At 47.9% G+C, this 20,792-nt stretch overlaps 1 protein-coding gene across 4 annotated transcripts in view; it reads left to right on the top strand.

The window, feature by feature from the left end:
• The first annotated feature begins 2,126 nt into the window (after window positions 1-2,126).
• The window catches only part of LOC128690073 (uncharacterized), a 342,887-nt gene continuing 324,221 nt past the window's right edge, over window positions 2,127-20,792 (top strand). For 2 of the 4 annotated variants that reach the window (XM_070088542.1, XM_070088541.1), the window contains exon 1: window positions 2,127-2,268. Coding sequence is in view for 2 of the 4 variants with exons in the window: in XM_070088540.1 (XP_069944641.1) it covers window positions 2,181-2,268 (88 nt within the window). In the remaining 2 variants the exon portion in view is untranslated. The remainder of the gene's footprint in view (window positions 2,269-20,792) is intronic. The other 2 variants (XM_070088540.1, XM_070088538.1) reach the window with 1 other exon arrangement.

Raw genomic sequence — 20,792 nt, 5'->3', positions numbered from 1 at the left:
AGTTTTGCACCGGTTAGAAAATAGTCTGGTAAATATATGTATATATAATTATGAAAATGGCTCGAGGCGAGAAAATGAGGCTTTTCCCCTGTAAAAGGCTGTAATTCATTGAATTAAGACTAATAACTAATGCAACTGGCTTGTATAATATAATTACCTGTCTGTATACTTGTCACATGTTGATCCCATTATTATTTATTTGTTGGTTGTAACTATATATAACACACGACCACGGCGGACCGTGACGGACTACGACGGAGGGCAGTTAGATTTTGTTAAGTATCTCTTAAAGCCCCATTGTGGGTGATAAACACTCACGTCAGGAAACACTTGTCATGTTTCCTGACAAATCTTACCTAACTTAACCTAAACTCCACTGTGGGATAATAAAACCCCATGATGGGTGGTGAAAATGCATAATAAAGGTTTTTCATTGCTAAACGTGTCTTTCCTACCATGTGTTGGCCCAAGGTATTATCTTCCCATAAGACAGATCTTCCTCGTTCAACAAGTGTAAGAGTCTACGAGAGTGAGAGATGAACCGGCAAGAGTTGATGTGATACTTCCTCATGTATGCTTGAACAAACAATATGTAGAGTTCCACTCTAGGACAAAAATTACTGCTCATTTTACCTTCATATACCTGGAGGAACTATGGCTTAAGAACTAATGAGGTGGTATAAGATAGCAGGAGGGAATACAGCAGAGGTTACCAGAAAGAAATAAGAAAGAGCCTGGTAGGAGCGGAGTTCACTGGGATGAAATGCTATTTTGAGTTTTTTTTTTTTCCGTGGATATTCGAGAGGACAAACAATAGCTTCATTCCGGTTCAAAAATCAAAGGATTAACGGGAAACACAAAAGAGGAACAATATTGTAAAGAACATCCTCAACACTAGGAACAAGAATAACTGCCCGACTTGTTGAAAGTTACCCAATCCAAGATGCATATACTAGGCAACACTGACAAGAACAACAACACTAAATAACGCAACACTGATCCAGAGAACAACACACAAGATAACATAATAACGTAACACTGATAAAAATAAGCCACAGTTGTAAACCACGCAAAAACTGGTGAATATTTGAATGTATTTTTTTTGAAAACTGTGAACCTGTGAAGGTGATGTAACACAAACTATATTCTTCAAGCTTGGCTTACTTAAAAACAACAATCGATACAAAACGGATGCTAGGAAATATTTCATGTCATAATGCATAATAGACAAATGGAGAGACAATTGGAGATAGTGACTGGCACCCGGAGATAGTGACAGACGGCTGGAGATAGTGAAAGATAGCTGGAGATAGTGAAAGATAGCTGGAGATAGTAATAGTTAGGTGGAGATAGTGACAGACAGCTGGAGATAGTGATAGAGAGCTGGATTATTATTACAATCAAGGGGGAAGCGCTAAACCCGGAGGATTATACAGCGCCTGGGGGGGGGGATGTGGAAGGCATTCAGGCTTAATTTGGGGAACTGGAGCACAGATCCAATTCCCTAAATCAAGAGCCCCTCACCAACATCAAGGAACCTTCCTTGAGGGGATAGAGAGCTGGAGATAGTGGCAGACAGCTGGAGATAGTGATAGGTGGAGATAGTGACAGACAGCTGGAGATAGTGATAGATAGCGACAGACAGCTGGAGATAGTGATAGATAGCGACAGACAGCTGGAGATAGTGATAGATAGCTGGAGATAGTGACAGACAGCTGAAGATAGTGATAGTTAGCTGGAGATAGTGTCAGACAGCTAGAGATAGCGACAGCTGGAGATAGGTAATGGTAGACAACTTAACATATATATATTTTATGAAGTAAATATTGGCAGACACGACATCAGCAGCTTATCTCTGTTCCTCTTACTACAGATAGTCACGCACACTGGCACACGCACACGCTTATGTGTGCACACGAACACGCACACACGAACGATTGTACACACACATGCGTGCAGATACAAAAAGAAGTTTACATCAAAGGCTTAAATTCTTATAAGTTTTCCTTGCTCAGAGATAGTCTCTCTCTCTCTCTCTCACACACACATATATAATAGAGAATTTATATGATAAATAATAACAATAATCGTCCTGATTTTCGTGCGGTGGTTGCGCCTTGTATCATCAGCTGGACGACGAGGCTTCAGGTTGTGGCTGTGTTGAATTGTGTTACGTAAAAATGTGCAAATTGTGTTCGATGACGGGTCGTGTTTTGTATGTACCTGTGTGTTGCAGCCTCAGGAACGTACCTGAAGACCACGGGAGAGGTAAGTAGGTGTAAGCTTGCATGGGGAACATATTTAAACCAGTGACATACTTGCTCCTGGCGCCTCCAGATTGACTCCCTCTGCTTTTCAGCAGTTTGTATGCCCCCAAGAGATGTATATTTCTCAGTTTATGTACACTGAGAGGTGTGTAGCTTGGCATATTTACACTGAGAGGCGCAGCTCCGCGTGTATACATCCTCAGGTGTGTACTTGTATGTATATATACCTGGTAAGTACCGTTAAGGGAACCGTCACACGAGGCTACGTACCGGAGGTCACAGTATTTCCTTCGATTTTCCCCGCCGGTGAAAGGGTCTTGATCCAGGGAATGGGAGCTGTCATGCACTTTCCTGGAACAGATGGGTTTTCCTCCCATTCCCCAAGGACTGTGAATCTTTCGGGTTTACACACTACCACACGAATTTAATAATAGTAATCTAGTGAATCTTAAGAATATATAATTTTAGGAATATTTTCTTGTGACTTTCAATAATATTTATTTACAGTCCTCTGTACAGCATATATGCTGTAGTGATTACATTACTTATATAGAGATACATAACTAAATAGCCTGAGTGGCTCAAGCTTAACAGATGGAGGATCGAGGCTACACACACACACACACACACACACACACACACACACACACACACACACACACACACACACACACACACACACACACACGCACACACACACACACACGGGCATGGGACGTATTGATGTTTCAACTTTTCAGATTTACTACCCTGGGGTATTTTCTCCCTCCCCTCCCCCTCCTTCACCTCCCCTCCTTCACCTCCCCCTTTTTTGATATGGAAATTCTTCTTTCCGCTTTGTGTGAGGCAGCTGGAGGAGGGAAGTGAGAGAGAGAGAGAGAGAGAGAGAGAGAGAGAGAGAGAGAGAGAGAGAGAGAAGAAATACTTTACTGTTCCAGCAGGAAAAAAGCTATCTTTCGCATGGTTCCATAGCAGGAAAAACGAGCTTGAAGTATTAGTCAGCTGCGACTAGTTGTATTATGGGAAAAAATATATTGACATGTGTTGGAAACACAGGATAAACAAGGTTCCAAGATACCTTATGATAGTAATGTTTCTCCATGTTTAACTCTCACCATCACTATAACACACTATGAGTCTGGCTTATCACAACATGAAGGACTACCAGCGCTCTGCCATTTTAACATTAGCTAAAGGTTAAAATAATTATGTTTAAGATAATCTCAGCTTAACAGTAAAATTATAAGTGGTAATGAATTATAATATTACGTCAAAAAAAAAGCAAAACCCGGGTCGAGTTGTTTACGTATTGGGGAGAAACATGGAGGGTGATAACTAAACCACTGCTGGGTCGTTCAGTAAAAGAAAATAGGAAAGACACTTCAACATCATCCTTCGTACATCCTTCACACTCGAAGTTTGATATCTGGATCATAGGTGGCGCTGACGTGCGTGCCATATAACACCAGTGACACGACATGTGCCCACCTATCACTTCTTGAACTATTTACAATAATAAATCGCTAAAGGAACCTTCCCTCCCCCTCACAGCCCTTAATAAATCTTGATTCAGTTTCCTGGAAGCAGTTCTTACCTTGGGTTGCTGAAGTTATACCATTTATATGAACTTCTGGTGACATGCTTGGTGTAATGTTTACACGCAGATCTTTGTGTGTGTGTACTGTGTACTCACCTAATTGTGGCTACAAGGGTCGATTCATAGCTCCTGTGTGTGTGTGTGTTAGTTACCATTTTGTCCTAGGCACATGTCGATTAGACACTAGGCCTGTTGTATATGCGTGCGTGCGTGTGCGTGCGTGCGTGTGTGTGTGTGTGTGTGTGTGTGTGTGTGCGTGCGTGTGCGTGCGCGCGTGCGCGCGCGTGCGTGCGTGCGTGTGTGTGTGTGTGTGTGTGTGTGTGTGCTTGTGTGTGTGTTTGTGTGTGTGCGTGTGTGCGTGTGTGTGTGTGTGTGTGTGTGTGTACGTACACGTACACAAGGTATTGATAACTTGCAAGAATTTTTCTTTTCTCCTTTTCTTCCTCTTCTCCTCCCTCTTCCTACTTCACAACCCTTCTCTTCCCTTCCCTCGTCTTCTAATCCTCCTCTACAGCTTTTTCTCTTCTCCACTCTCCCCTTCCAACTCCTTCTCTTCCTTCTCCCTTCTTTTACAATTCCCTTCCCCTCTTTCAACATCATTCTTGCTGAATTGATTGCATTGATCCTCTCTCTCTCTCTCTCTCTCTCTCTCTCTCTCTCTCTCTCTCTCTCTCTCTCTCTCTCTCTCTCTCTCTCTCTCTCTCTCTCTCTCTCTTGCTCGCTCTCACCCATCAAGGCTCAGCCATTCTTTGATCCCTCTCACCCTCGCTCTCACCCTCTCCCCGCTACCATTACCCTTCCCCCTCTCACCATCTTTTATCTCTCCCCCTCGTTTCCCCTTCGCCAGCTCTCATCGCCCTCTCCCTTGCCTTCCAACCTCTCTATCTCCCTTTCACTCTCGCTCATCTCTCCATCTCTCTTTCGCTCACATCTTTCAGTCTGTCTCTTCTCTTTTCTCGTCTTCCCTTTCTCTCCTCCGTTTTTCTCTTCTCTCCTTCTATCTCTAAGTTTCTGACAACCTTTCTTACTCTTAAACGTACAAGAAAATATGTCTTCATTTAACACTTCTTTTCTTCTAATAATAATAATAATAATAATAATAATAATAATAATAATAATAATAATAATATTATTATTATTATTATTATTATTATTATTATTATTATTATTATAGTTACGTTTTAAAAATATAAATGATATTGTTGAGTGAGTTTACACGAACGATTATGTAAATAAAATACGATAATTAGAGAATGTTTTGAAAGTATTATAATGTACATAATGGTTTGTGTCTTTTATCTTTATGCAATAAAAAACATCTTAGTTCTGTTTCTATCGTCTTTGTACTTATTATTACCTTTTTTCACTGTATCAATGGCTCAGTTGGCAGCGCACTGGGCTTACATACCGAGGGTCCGTGGTTAGATCCCCGGCACGGGTGGAAACGTTGGGTGTTTCCTCACACCTCCTGGGAAGGGGTAGTTTACCGTAGAGAGGACTGGGCTTTGGAATGAGCTGAGGTTGAACAACAGCTCTTGGTCTCTAAAATTGATGTGTGTAAAAAATACTCCACTATTGTTCCCTCCGCTCATTCCACCATCCTCACTCCTCCACTCTAACTCCTCCATCCTCACTCCTCCACTCTAACTCCTCCATCCTCACTCCTCCACTCTAACTCCTCCATCCTCACTCCTCCACTCTAACTCCTCCATCCTCACTCCTCCACTCTAACTCCACCATCCTCACTCCTCCACTCTAACTCCTCCATCCTCACCCTCCACTCTAACTCCTCCATCCTCACTCCTCCACTCTAACTCCTCCATCCTCACTCCTCCACTCTAACTCCTCCATCCTCACCCCTCCACTCTAACTCCTCCATCCTCACCCCTCCACTCTAACTCCTCCATCCTCACTCCTCCACTCTAACTCCACCATCCTCACTCCTCCACTCTAACTCCTCCATCCTCACTCCTCCACTCTAACTCCTCCATCCTCACCCCTCCACTCTAACTCCTCCATCCTCACCCCTCCACTCTAACTCCACCATCCTCACTCCTCCACTCTAACCCCTCCATCCTCACTCCTCCACTCTAACTCCTCCATCCTCACCCCTCCACTCTAACTCCACCATCCTCACCCCTCCACTCTAACCCCTCCATCCTCACTCCTCCACTCTAACCCCTCCATCCTCACTCCTCCACTCTAACTCCTCCATCCTCACCCCTCCACTCTAACTCCACCATCCTCACCCCTCCACTCTAACCCCTCCATCCTCACGCCTCCACTCTAACTCCTCCATCCTCACCCCTCCACTCTAACTCCACCATCCTCACCCCTCCACTCTAACTCCACCATCCTCACTCCTCCACTCTAACTCCTCCATCCTCACCCTCCACTCTAACTCCACCATCCTCACCCCTCCACTCTAACTCCTCCATCCTCACTCCTCCACTCTAACTCCTCCATCCTCACCCCTCCACTCTAACTCCTCCATCCTCACTCCTCCACTCTAACTCCTCCATCCTCACTCCTCCACTCTAACTCCACCATCCTCACTCCTCCACTCTAACTCCTCCATCCTCACCCCTCCACTCTAACTCCTCCATCCTCACTCCTCCACTCTAACTCCTCCATCCTCACTCCTCCACTCTAACTCCTCCATCCTCACTCCTCCACTCTAACTCCTCCATCCTCACTCCTCCACTCTAACTCCACCATCCTCACTCCTCCACTCTAACTCCTCCATCCTCACTCCTCCACTCTAACTCCTCCATCCTCACTCCTCCACTCTAACTCCTCCATCCTCACTCCTCCACTCTAACTCCTCCATCCTCACTCCTCCACTCTAACTCCTCCATCCTCACTCCTCCACTCTAACTCCTCCATCCTCACCCCTCCACTCTAACTCCACCATCCTCACTCCTCCACTCTAACCCCTCCATCCTCACTCCTCCACTCTAACTCCTCCATCCTCACCCCTCCACTCTAACTCCTCCATCCTCACTCCTCCACTCTAACTCCTCCATCCTCACCCCTCCACTCTAACTCCTCCATCCTCACCCCTCCACTCTAACTCCTCCATCCTCACTCCTCCACTCTAACTCCACCATCCTCACTCCTCCACTCTAACTCCTCCATCCTCACCCCTCCACTCTAACTCCTCCATCCTCACTCCTCCACTCTAACTCCTCCATCCTCACTCCTCCACTCTAACTCCTCCATCCTCACTCCTCCACTCTAACTCCTCCATCCTCACCCCTCCACTCTAACTCCTCCATCCTCACTCCTCCACTCTAACTCCTCCATCCTCACTCCTCCACTCTAACTCCTCCATCCTCACCCCTCCACTCTAACTCCTCCATCCTCACTCCTCCACTCTAACTCCTCCATCCTCACTCCTCCACTCTAACTCCTCCATCCTCACTCCTCCACTCTAACTCCACCATCCTCACTCCTCCACTCTAACTCCTCCATCCTCACCCTCCACTCTAACTCCTCCATCCTCACTCCTCCACTCTAACTCCTCCATCCTCACCCCTCCACTCTAACTCCTCCATCCTCACCCCTCCACTCTAACTCCTCCATCCTCACCCCTCCACTCTAACTCCACCATCCTCACTCCTCCACTCTAACTCCTCCATCCTCACCCTCCACTCTAACTCCTCCATCCTCACTCCTCACTCTAACTCCTCCATCCTCACCCCTCCACTCTAACTCCTCCATCCTCACTCCTCCACTCTAACTCCACCATCCTCACTCCTCCACTCTAACTCCTCCATCCTCACTCCTTCCACTCTCACTCCTCCATCCTCTCTCCTTCTCTCTAACTCCTCCATCCTCACTCCTCCACTCTAACTCCTCCATCCTCACTCCTCCACTCTAACTCCTCCATCCTCACACATCCACTCTAACTCTCATCCTCACTCCTCCACTCTAACTCCTCCATCCTCACTCCTCCACTCTAACTCCTCCATCCTCACTCCTCCACTCTAACTCCTCCATCCTCACTCCTCCACTCTAACTCCACCATCCTCACTCCTCCACTCTAACTCCTCCATCCTCACCCTCCACTCTAACTCCTCCATCCTCACTCCTCCACTCTAACTCCACCATCCTCACTCCTCCACTCTAACTCCTCCATCCTCACCCTCCACTCTAACTCCTCCATCCTCACTCCTCCACTCTAACTCCTCCATCCTCACTCCTCCACTCTAACTCCACCATCCTCACTCCTCTAACTCCTCCATCCTCATCCCTCCTCCTCCTCTACTCCCCTCCATCCTCACCCTCCTCTAACCTCCTCCATCCTCCTCCTCCTCTAACTCCTCCATCCTCCCACCTCCACTCTAACTCCACCATCCTCACTCCTCCACTCTAACTCCTCCATCCTCACTCCTCCACTCAACTCCACCATCCTCACCTCCTCCTCTAACTCCTCCATCCTCACCCTCCTCTAACTCCTCCATCCTCACTCCTCCACTCTAACTCCACCATCCTCACTCCTCCACTAACTCCTCCATCCTCACCCTCCCACTCTAACTCCTCCATCCTCACTCCTCCTCTAACTCCTCCATCCTCTCCTCCACTCTAACTCCACCATCCTCCTCCTCCACTCTAACTCCTCCATCCTCACTCCTCCACTCTAACTCCTCCATCCTCACTCCTCCACTCTAACTCCTCCATCCTCACTCCTCCACTCTAACTCCACCATCCTCACCCCTCCACTCTAACTCCTCCATCCTCACTCCTCCACTCTAACTCCTCCATCCTCACCCCTCCACTCTAACCCCTCCATCCTCACTCCTCCACTCTAACCCCTCCATCCTGACTCTTCTTGTTCCACAAATCCCTTTGTATCACTGCGAAAGAACAGAGTAGAAAAAAATACAATGAAAAGAAAAGAGAAAAAGGAGGAGGAAAATAGGGAGTAAAAAGATATGAATGGCAACGTAGAGGAGGAGGAGGAAGTGGTGGAATAATAATAATAGATGGGAAAGAGAGGGGAGAAGTGGAGGAAGAGAGGGGACCGTACGGCACCCAGAATAACACACAACCTCCCTCAGGATCTCTCTCTTCCCCCCTCTCTCTCCGCCTCTCTCTCTCTCTCTCTCTCTCTCTCTCTCTCTCTCTCTCTCTCTCTCTCTCTCTCTCTCTCTCTCTCTCTCATATATCGTCAAGTTTTCATCTTCAAACTGTTATAGAGAAAAATACTGGAGAAGGTACATAGTGACCAAGCTGGTACCATCACTGGAGAGGCTACAGTGACCAAGCTGGTCCCATCACTGGAGAGGCTACAGTGACCAAGCTGGTACCATCACTGGAGAGGCTACAGTGGCCAAGCTGGTACCATCACTGGAGAGGCTACAGTGACCAAGCTGGTCCCATCACTGGAGAGGCTACAGTGACCAAGCTGGTCCCATCACTGGAGAGGCTACAGTGACCAAGCTGGTCCCATCACTGGAGAGGCTACAGTGAACAAGCTGATCCCATCACTGGAGAGGCTACAGTGACCAAGCTAGTCCCATCACTGGAGAGGCTACAGTGACCAAGCTGGTCCCATCACTGGAGAGGCTACAGTGAACAAGCTGATCCCATCACTGGAGAGGCTACAGTGACCAAGCTGGTCCCATCACTGGAGAGGCTACAGTGGCCAAGCTGGTCCAATCACTGGAGAGGCTACAGTGACCAAGCTGGTCCCATCACTGGAGAGGCTACAGTGACCAAGCTGGTCCAATCACTGGAGAGGCTACAGTGACCAAGCTGGTCCCATCACTGGAGAGGCTACAGTGACCAAGCTGGTCCAATCACTGGAGAGGCTACAATGACCAAGCTGGTCCCATCACTAGAGAGGCTACAGTGACCAAGCTGGTACCATTACTGGAGAGGCTACAGTGACCAAGCTGGTACCATCACTGGAGAGGCTACAGTGACCAAGCTGGTCCCATCACTGGAGAGGCTACAGTGACCAAGCTGGTCCCATCACTGGAGAGGCTACAGTGACCAAGCTGGTCCCATCACTGGAGAGGCTACAGTGACCAAGCTGGTCCAATCACTGGAGAGGCTACAGTGACCAAGCTGGTCCCATCACTGGAGAGGCTACAGTGACCAAGCTGGTCCCATCACTGGAGAGGCTACAGTGACCAAGCTGGTCCAATCACTGGAGAGGCTACAGTGACCAAGCTGGTCCCATCACTAGAGAGGCTACAGTGACCAAGCTGGTACCATCACTGGAGAGGCTACAGTGACCAAGCTGGTACTATCACTGGAGAGGCTACAGTGACCAAGCTGGTACCATCACTGGAGAGGCTACAGTGACCAAGCTGGTACCATCACTGGAGAGGCTAGTGACCAAGCTGGTACCATCACTGGAGAGGCTACAGTGACCAAGCTGGTACCATCACTGGAGAGGCTACAGTGACCAAGCTGGTACCATCACTGGAGAGGCTACAGTGACCAAGCTGGTACCATCACTGGAGAGGCTACAGTGACCAAGCTGGTACCATCACTGGAGAGGCTACAGTGACCAAGCTGGTACCATCACTGGAGAGGCTACAGTGACCAAGCTGGTACCATCACTGGAGAGGCTACAGTGACCAAGCTGGTACCATCACTGGAGAGGCTACAGTGACCAAGCTGGTACCATCACTGGAGAGGCTACAGTGACCAAGCTGGTACCATCACTGGAGAGGCTACAGTGACCAAGCTGGTACCATCACTGGAGAGGCTACAGTGGCCAAGCTGGTACCATCACTGGAGAGGCTACAGTGACCAAGCTGGTACCATCACTGGAGAGGCTACAGTGGCCAAGCTGGTACCATCACTGGAGAGGCTACAGTGACCAAGCTGGTACCATCACTGGAGAGGCTACAGTGACCAAGCTGGTACCATCACTGGAGAGGCTACAGTGACCAAGCTGGTCCCATCACTGGAGAGGCTACAGTGACCAAGCTGGTACCATCACTGGAGAGGCTACAGTGGCCAAGCTGGTACCATCACTGGAGAGGCTACAGTGACCAAGCTGGTACCATCACTGGAGAGGCTACAGTGACCAAGCTGGTACCATCACTGGAGAGGCTACAGTGACCAAGCTGGTACCATCACTGGAGAGGCTACAGTGACCAAGCTGGTCCCATCACTGGAGAGGCTACAGTGACCAAGCTGGTACCATCACTGGAGAGGCTACAGTGACCAAGCTGGTACCATCACTGGAGAGGCTACAGTGACCAAGCTGGTACCATCACTGGAGAGGCTACAGTGGCCAAGCTGGTACCATCACTGGAGAGGCTACAGTGACCAAGCTGGTACCATCACTGGAGAGGCTACAGTGACCAAGCTGGTACCATCACTGGAGAGGCTACAGTGACCAAGCTGGTACCATCACTGGAGAGGCTACAGTGACCAAGCTGGTCCCATCACTGGAGAGGCTACAGTGACCAAGCTGGTACCATCACTGGAGAGGCTACAGTGACCAAGCTGGTACCATCACTGGAGAGGCTACAGTGACCAAGCTGGTACCATCACTGGAGAGGCTACAGAGTCGAGCTACCATGTACTTCCATGTATTTTAGGCAAGTACTTCATGTACATTCCCCTTACCTCTGAATATTATCCATACACCTAGATAAACTTATCCCCTCATCTCCCCCTTCCTTCCCCCTCCCATTCCCCGCTTTCCTAAGTCTCTTTCCATCACCCCTCTCCTGTCCCCTCGCGTGTTAGGGAAGCACTTAACATATAACAAAGGGTCGACAAGTGATGATAAATCTCTTCCCTAACTCTTCCCTCACCTGCTCTCTCTCCTTCAGGTGTCATGCAGTCCCCCCACACCAAGTGCCCCCACACCAAGTGTCCCACACACCAAGTGCCCCCACACCAAGTGCCCCACACCAAGTGCCCACACACCAAGTGCCCCACACCAAGTGCCCCACACCAAGTGCCCCCACACCAAGTGCCCCCACACCAAATGCCCCCACACACCAAGTGCCCCCACACCAAATGCTCCCACACACCAAGTGCCTCCACACCAAATGCCCCCACACACCAAGTGCCCACACACCAAGTGCCCCCACACCAAATGCCCCCGCACACCAAGTGCCCCACACCAAGTGCCCCCACACCAAGTGCCCCCACACCAAATGCCCTCACACACCAAGTGCCCCCACACCAAGTGCCCCCACACCAAGTGCCCCCCACACCAAGTGCCCCCACACCAAGTACCCCCCCACACCAAGTGCCCCCACACCAAGTGCCCCACACCAAGTGCCCCCACACCAAGTGCCCCCACACCAAGTGCCCCCACACCAAATGCCCCCACACACCAAGTGCCACCACACCAAATGCCCCCACACACCAAGTGCCCCCACACCAAGGGCCCCCACACCAAATGCCCCCACACACCAAGTGCCCCCACACCAAGTGCCCCCACACCAAGTGCCCCCACACACCAAGTGCCCCCATACACCAAGTGCCCCCACACACCAAGTGCCCCCATACACCAAGTGCCCCCACACCAAGTGCCCCCACACCAAGTGCCCCCCACACCAAGTGCCCCCCCACACCAAGTGCCCCCCACACCAAGTGCCCCCACACCAAGTGCCCCCACACCAAATGCCCCCACACCAAGTGCCCCCACACCAAGTGCCCCCACACCAAGTGCCCCACACACCAAGTGACCCCACACACCAAGTGCCCCCACACCAAGTGTCCCACACACCAAGTGCTCCCACACCAAGTGCCCCCACACTAAGTGCCCCCACACCAAGTGCCCCCACACCAAGTGCCCCTACACAACAAGTGCTCCCAACACCAAGTGCCCCCCACACCAAGTGCCCCCACACCAAGTGCCCCCCACACCAAGTGCCCCCACACCAAGTGCCCCCACACCAAGTGCCCCACACACCAAGTGCCCCCACACCAAGTGCCCCCACACGAAGTGCCCCACACCAAGTGCCCCCACACCAAGTGCTCCCACACCAAGTGCCCCACACACCAAGTGCCCCCACACACCAAGTGCCCCCACACCAAGTGTCCCACACACCAAGTGCCCCCACACCAAGTGCCCCCACACCAAGTGCCCCTACACACCTTAACCTACACAACTTAAGCTAAATGACTCTTACAGGAACCAGGAGAGGCAGGAGGAGCTTAAAGCTATTAGTGAAATTGAAAGAAATTCAAAATATTTCTTTTCATATGCCAAAAACAAGGCAAATACCACATCTAGTATCGGGCCCTTACTCAGACAGGATGGGACTTACACAGATGACAACAAGGAAATGAGTGAAATATTGAAATCCCAGTACGACTCTGTGTTTAGTGAACCACTAATCGGTCTGAGGATCGACGGCCCAAATGATTTCTTCATGAATGAGCCTCAAAACTCCATAAATGTATGCCAGATTTCCGACATTACCCTAACTCCGATAGATTTCGAAAAAGCCATTGACAACATGCCTATGCACTCAGCCCCGGGCCCAGACTCGTGGAACTCTGTTTTCATTAAGAACTGCAAGAAACCCCTCTTGCGTGCCCTAAGTACACTATGGAGGAGGAGCTTGGACATGGGTGAAATTCCACAGTCACTTAAAACAACGGATATAGCCCCACTCCATAAAGGTGGCAGCAAAGCATTAGCTAAGAACTATAGACCAATAGCTCTGACGTCCCACATCATAAAAATCTTTGAAAGAGTGCTAAGAAGCAGGATTGCAAATCACCTGGATTCCCAAAATCTGCACAATCCAGGGCAACATGGGTTCAGGGCAGGTCCCTCCTGCCTCTCACAACTACTGGATCACTATGACATGGCCTTGGATGCACTGGAAGAAAATCAGAATGCAGATGTAATATACACAGACTTTGCAAAAGCATTTGACAAATGCGATCATGGCGTAATAGCCCATAAAATACGTGCTAAAGGAATAACTGGGAAAGTGGGGAGATGGAACTTCAACTTCCTAACAAATCGAACACAAAGAGTAGTGGTCAACAGAGTTAATTCGGAGGCTGCCATAGTGAAGAGCTCTGTTCCACAAGGCACAGTACTCGCCCCCATCTTATTCCTTATCCTCATATCAGACATAAACAAAGATATACGCCACAGCACCGTATCATCCTTTGCGGATGATACTAGGATCTGCATAAGGCTGTCATCTGCTGAGGACGCGGTTAATCTCCAAGAAGATATAAACAAAGTTTTCCAATGGGCAACGGTAAACAATATGATGTTCAATGAGGACAAATTCCAACTACTCCGTTATGGAAAACTGGAGGAGATAATAACTAGAACAGAGTATACTACTGACTCCGGCCATACAATAGAGCGGAAAACTAATGTAAGGGACCTGGGAGTAGTAATGTCTGAGGATCTCACTTTCAAGGATCACAACAGTGCCACGATCGCACGTGCAAAGAAAATGATAGGATGCATAATGAGAACTTTCAAAACGAGAGATGCCAAGCCCATGATGATCCTTTTCAAATCACTTGTTCTCTCTAGGCTGGAATACTGCTGTACATTAACATCTCCATTCAAAGCAGGTGAAATCGCAGATCTAGAGAGTGTATAGAGATCCTTTACTGCACGTATAAGTTCTGTCAAGCACCTTAACTACTGGGAACGCTTGGAAGCACTTGACTTGTACTCGTTGGAACGCAGGAGGGAGAGATATATCATAATCTACACTTGGAAAATCTTGGAAGGAATGGTCCCAAATCTGCACACAGAAATCACTCCCTACGAAAGTAAAAGACTGGGCAGGCGATGCAAAATGCCCCCAATAAAAAGTAGGGGCGCCATTGGTACACTAAGTGTCCGGGGCCCAAAACTGTTTAACAGCCTCCCCTCAAGCATTAGGGGAATTGCCAATAAACCCCTGGCTGCCTTCAAGAGAGAGCTGGACAGATACCTAAAGTCAGTGCCGGATCAGCCGGGCTGTGGCTCGTACGTTGGACTGCGTGCGGCCAGCAGTAACAGCCTAGTTGATCAGGCCCTGATCCATCGGGAGGCCTGGTCATGGACCGGGCCGCGGGGGCGTTGATCCCCGGAATAACCTCCAGGTAACCTCCAGGTAAGTGCCCCCACACCAAGTGCCCCCACACACCAGATGCACCCACACACCAGATGCCCCACCACACACCAGGTGGAGGGCACCTTCCACTATGCCTGTCTTCACACCTGTACATCACCTCACCTGTATATATCCTCTTAGGGCATTACTGTGAGAAAGAAGGTGGCTCAGGTTACTTGGATCAAGAGCTTAGTTGGTCTTCGAGTTATATTGCCTGTCTTGTGAGAGACATAAGGGCATTAGTTTAGTAATCTCAGCCCTTCCTGTCTCTGACTGACTCACTGACTAACTTTATTGTTCACTCTATTTCTGACTGTCTGGCTGGCTTTCCGGCACACTAACTGGCTGTTTGAGTGACTGGGTGAGTGACAGGCCCTGTCAGACTGACAGACACAGCGTTTTACCTGATGGCAATACTTGGAACTTGCCTCCACGCTTGGGGGATACTATGACAAGCTGGTCTGGACCGTAGCCTGGATCGTGGTCTGGACCGTGACCTGGTGCGTAGACTGGACCGTGGTCTGGTGGGTTCATCACTGGTGGTGGTGGGACACGACTCACCCGCGACTTAATTATCAACACTTTCTAAACTCCATCCTAGAAGAAATTTTCCCACAGTGTGAAGCGTAGTTTTCTTTCCCCTTCCTCAGGGCGTGGAGAGTTACTTGTGTCACCTGGTGTGTAGAGTTACTTGTTGTCTCACCATAGGGAAGGGAGAGTCACTTATTCTCTCACCATAGGGAAGGGAGAGTCACTTATTCTCTCACCATAGGGAAGGGAGAGTCACTTATTCTCTCACCATAGGGAAGGGAGAGTCACTTATTCTCACCTTAGGGAAGGGAGAGTCACTTATTCTCTCACCACAAGGAAGGGAGAGTCACTGGTTCTTTCACCATAGAGAAGGGAGAGTTACTTATTCTCTCACCATAGGGAAGGGAGAGTCACTTGTTCCCTCACCATAGGGAAGGGAGAGTCACTTGTTCTCTCACCATAGGGAAGGGAGAGTCAGTAGTTCTTTCACCATAGAGAAGGGAGAGTCACTTGTTCTCTCACCATAGGGAAGGGAGTTCACTGGTTCTTTCACCATAGAGAAGGGAGTCACTTGTTCTCTCACCATAGGGAAGGGAGAGTCACTGGTTCTTTCACCATAGAGAAGGGAGAGTCACTGGTTCTTTCACCATAGGGAAGGGAGAGTCACTGGTTCTTTCACCATAGAGAAGGGAGAGTCACTGGTTCTTTCACCATAGGGAAGGGAGAGTCACTGGTTCTTTCACCATAGGGAAGGGAGAGTTACTTGTTGTCTCACCATAGGGAAGGGAGAGTTACTTGTTCTCTCACCATAGGGAAGGGAGAGTCACTGGTTCTTTCACCATAGAGAAGGGAGAGTCACTGGTTCTCTCACCATAGGGAAGGGAGAGTCACTGGTTCTTTCACCATAGGGAAGGGAGAGTCACTTGTTCTCTCACCATAGGGAAGGGAGAGTCACTAGTTCTTTCACCATAGGGAAGGGAGAGTCACTTGTTCTCTCACCATAGGGAAGGGAGAGTCACTGGTTCTTTCACCATAGGGAAGGGAGAGTCACTTGTTCTCTCACCATAGGGAAGGGAGAGTCACTGGTTCTTTTACCATAGGGAAGGGAGAGTCACTTGTTCTCTCACCATAGGGAAGGGAGAGTCACTTGTTCTCTCACCATAGGGAAGGGAGAGTCACTGGTTCTTTCACCATAGGGAAGGGAGAGTCACTTGTTCTCTCACCATAGGGAAGGGAGAGTCACTTGTTCTCTCACCATAGGGAAGGGAGAGTCACTGGTTCTTTCACCATAGAGAAGGGAGAGTCACTTGTTATCTCACCATAGGGAAGGGAGAGTCACTTGTTCTCTCACCATAGGGAAGGGAGAGTCACTTGTTCTCTCACCATAGGGAAGGGAGAGTCACTTGTTCTCTCACCATAGGGAAGGGAGAGTCACTTGTTCTCTCACCATAGGGAAGGGAGAGTCACTGGTTCTTTCACCATAGGGAAGGGAGAGTCACTTGTTCTCTCACCATAGGGAAGGGAGAGTCACTTGTTCTCTCACCATAGGGAAGGGAGAGTCACTGGTTCTTTCACCATAGAGAAGGGAGAGTCACTTGTTATCTCACCATAGGGAAGGGAGAGTCACTTGTTCTCTCACCATAGGGAAGGGAGAGTCACTTGTTCTCTCACCATAGGGAAGGGAGAGTCACTGGTTCTTTCACCATAGGGAAGGGAGAGTCACTTGTTCTCTCACCATAGGGAAGGGAGAGTCACTGGTTCTTTCACCATAGGGAAGGGAGAGTCACTTGTTCTCTCACCATAGGGAAGGGAGAGTCACTTGTTCTCTCACCATAGGGAAGGGAGAGTCACTTGTTCTCTCACCATAGGGAAGGGAGAGTCACTGGTTCTTTCACTATAGGGAAGGGAGAGTCACTTGTTCTCTCACCATAGGGAAGGGAGAGTCACTGGTTCTTTCACCATAGGGAAGGGAGAGTCACTTGTTCTCTCTCCATAGGGAAGGGAAAGTCACTGGTTCTTTCACCATAGGGAAGGGAGAGTCACTTGTTCTCTCACCATAGGGAAGGGAGAGTCACTTGTTCTCTCACCATAGGGAAGGGAGAGTCACTGGTTCTTTCACCATAGGGAAGGGAGAGTCACTTGTTCTCTCACCATAGGGAAGGGAGAGTCACTTGTTCTCTCACCATAGGGAAGGGAGAGTCACTGGTTCTTTCACCATAGGGAAGGGAGAGTCACTTGTTCTCTCACCATAGGGAAGGGAGAGTCACTTGTTCTCTCACCATAGGGAAGGGAGAGTCACTTGTTCTCTCACCATAGGGAAGGGAGAGTCACTTGTTCTCTCACCATAGGGAAGGGAGAGTCACTTGTTCTCTCACCATAGGGAAGGGAGAGTCACTGGTTCTTTCACCATAGAGAAGGGAGAGTCACTTGTTCTCTCACCATAGGGAAGGGAGAGTCACTTGTTCTCTCACCATAGGGAAGGGAGAGTCACTTGTTCTCTCACCATAGGGAAGGGAGAGTCACTGGTTCTTTCACCATAGGGAAGGGAGAGTCACTTGTTCTCTCACCATAGGGAAGGGAGAGTCACTTGTTCTCTCACCATAGGGAAGGGAGAGTCACTGGTTCTTTCACCATAGGGAAGGGAGAGTCACTTGTTCTCTCACCATAGGGAAGGGAGAGTCACTTGTTCTCTCACCATAGGGAAGGGAGAGTCACTTGTTCTCTCACCATAGGGAAGGGAGAGTCACTTGTTCTCTCACCATAGAGAAGGGAGAGTCACTTGTTCTCTCACCATAGAGAAGGGAGAGTCACCTGTTCTCTCACCATAGAGAAGGGAGAGTCACCTGTTCTCTCACCTTGTATAGTGACGAGTCACTGGTTCTCTCTAGGCTGAAATATTGCTGTATACTAACGGCTCCTTCAAGGCAAGAGAAATTGCAGAACTGGAAAAACGTCCAGAGAACCTTCACTAGAGAACCTTCTCTAGAGAACCTTCACAGAGGACCTTCAGTCAAGCACCCGAACTACTGGAAATGATTTAAGTGCCTTGAACTGTACTCAATGGATCATAGGCGAGAGAGGTACCTCATAATTTACAACTGGGACAGAAGCGTGCTGATATCATAGTTCAGATGACCCTTAGAACTGCAACATTCACACTCTTTCAAAGTGCAGGTATTTCACATTTCCAGGACTGGAGTCCTGCTAACTGGTTACCCAAATGCCTTCATAAATGTACCCTTGCTCACACTTCAACATGTCCCAAACCTGCACACTGAAATCACGACTTCAATACCTTTCCTTCATACATAAGATAAATCACCAACAAACTCCTGGTTGTCTTCAAGACGAACTTGATAAATTCCTTAAGTCTGTTCCTGATAAACCAGGCTGTGAGGGAGTGTGTGGGCGGACACCAATAACCTGGTCAGTCAGGCCAGAAAAACCAGGTGTTCTAGGACGTCTCCATGTAGATTCCTTGTAGCCCAGGAAGAGGAGATAAGGGTAAGGAGGAGACAAAAGAAAGGAGGAGGAGACAAAGGAGAGGAAGAGGAGACAAAAGAAAGGAGGAGGAGACAAAGGAGAGGAAGAGGAGACAAAGGAAAGGAGGAGGAGACAAAGGAGAGGAAGAAGAGACAAAAGAAAGGAGGAGGAGACAAAGGAGAGGAAGAGGAGACAAAGGAAAGGAGGAGGAGACAAAGGAGAGAGAAGAGGAGGAAGAGAGATAAGGCAGGATAACAGTTCTTGTACATTAAAAAATGTAAACAAAATTAACATTGGAGAATAAAACGAGAAATATAGAAATAACAAAATAAGAAGAACGATGAGAAAATCTGTTGAGAAAACTACTAAGAAAAACAGAAAGTAAACAGAAGTAAACTGAAAAAAATGTAGATTAAAACAGTGCGAACCAGCTGTAAAACAAGTAAACCAGCTGTAAAACAAGTAAACCAGCTGTAAAACAAGTAAACCAGCTGTAAAACAAGTAAACCAGCTGTAAAACAAGTAAACCAGCTGTAAAACAAGTAAACCAGCTGTAAAACAAGTAACCCAGCTGTAAAACAAGTAACCCAGCTGTAAAACAAGTAACCCAGCTGTAAAACAAGTAAACCAGCTGTAAAACAAGTAACCCAGCTGTAAAACAGGTAAACCAGCTGTAAAACAAGTAACCCAGCTGTAAAACAAGTAAACCAGCTGTAAAACAAGTAACCCTGCTGTAAAACAAGTAAACCAGCTGTAAAACAAGTAACCCAGCTGTAAAACAAGTAAACCAGCTGTAAAACAAGTAAACCAGCTGTAAAACAAGTAACCCAGCTGTAAAACAAGTAACCCAGCTGTAAAACAAGTAACCCAGCTGTAAAACAAGTAAACCAGCTGTAAAACAAGTAACCCAGCTGTAAAACAAGTAAACCAGCTGTAAAACAAGTAAACCAGCTGTAAAACAAGTAACCCAGCTGTAAAACAAGTAACCCAGCTGTAAAACAAGTAACCCAGCTGTAAAACAAGTAAACCAGCTGTAAAACAAGTAAACCAGCTGTAAAACAAGTAACCCAGCTGTAAAACAAGTAAACCAGCTGTAAAACAAGTAACCCAGCTGTAAAACAAGTAAACCAGCTGTAAAACAAGTAAACCAGCTGTAAAACAAGTAAACCAGCTGTAAAACAAGTAACCCAGCTGTAAAACAAGTAAACCAGCTGTAAAACAGGTAAACCAGCTATAAAACAAGTAAACCAGCTGTAAAACAAGTAAACCAGCTGTAAAACAAGTAACCCAGCTGTAAAACAAGTAACCCAGCTGTAAAACAAGTAAACCAGCTGTAAAACAAGTAACCCAGCTGTAAAACAAGTAAACCAGCTGTAAAACAAGTAACCCAGCTGTAAAACAAGTAAACCAGCTGTAAAACAAGTAAACCAGCTGTAAAACAAGTAACCCAGCTGTAAAACAAGTAAACCAGCTGTAAAACAAGTAACCCAGCTGTAAAACAAGTAAACCAGCTGTAAAACAAGTAAACCAGCTGTAAAACAAGTAAACCAGCTGTAAAACAAGTAACCCAGCTGTAAAACAAGTAAACCAGCTGTAAAACAAGTAAACCAGCTGTAAAACAAGTAAACCAGCTGTAAAACAAGTAAACCAGCTATAAAACAAGTAAACCAGCTGTAAAACAAGTAAACCAGCTGTAAAACAAGTAACCCAGCTGTAAAACAAGTAAACCAGCTGTAAAACAAGTAAACCAGCTGTAAAACAAGTAAACCAGCTGTAAAACAAGTAAACCAGCTGTAAAACAGGTAAACCAGCTGTAAAACAAGTAAACCAGCTGTAAAACAAGTA

This window comes from Cherax quadricarinatus, chromosome 25, assembly GCF_038502225.1.
Source record: "Cherax quadricarinatus isolate ZL_2023a chromosome 25, ASM3850222v1, whole genome shotgun sequence".
Classification (NCBI taxonomy): Eukaryota; Metazoa; Arthropoda; class Malacostraca; order Decapoda; family Parastacidae; genus Cherax; species Cherax quadricarinatus.
Note: the sequence above shows the minus strand (reverse complement) of the source record. Positions and strands in the feature narration are given on the sequence as shown.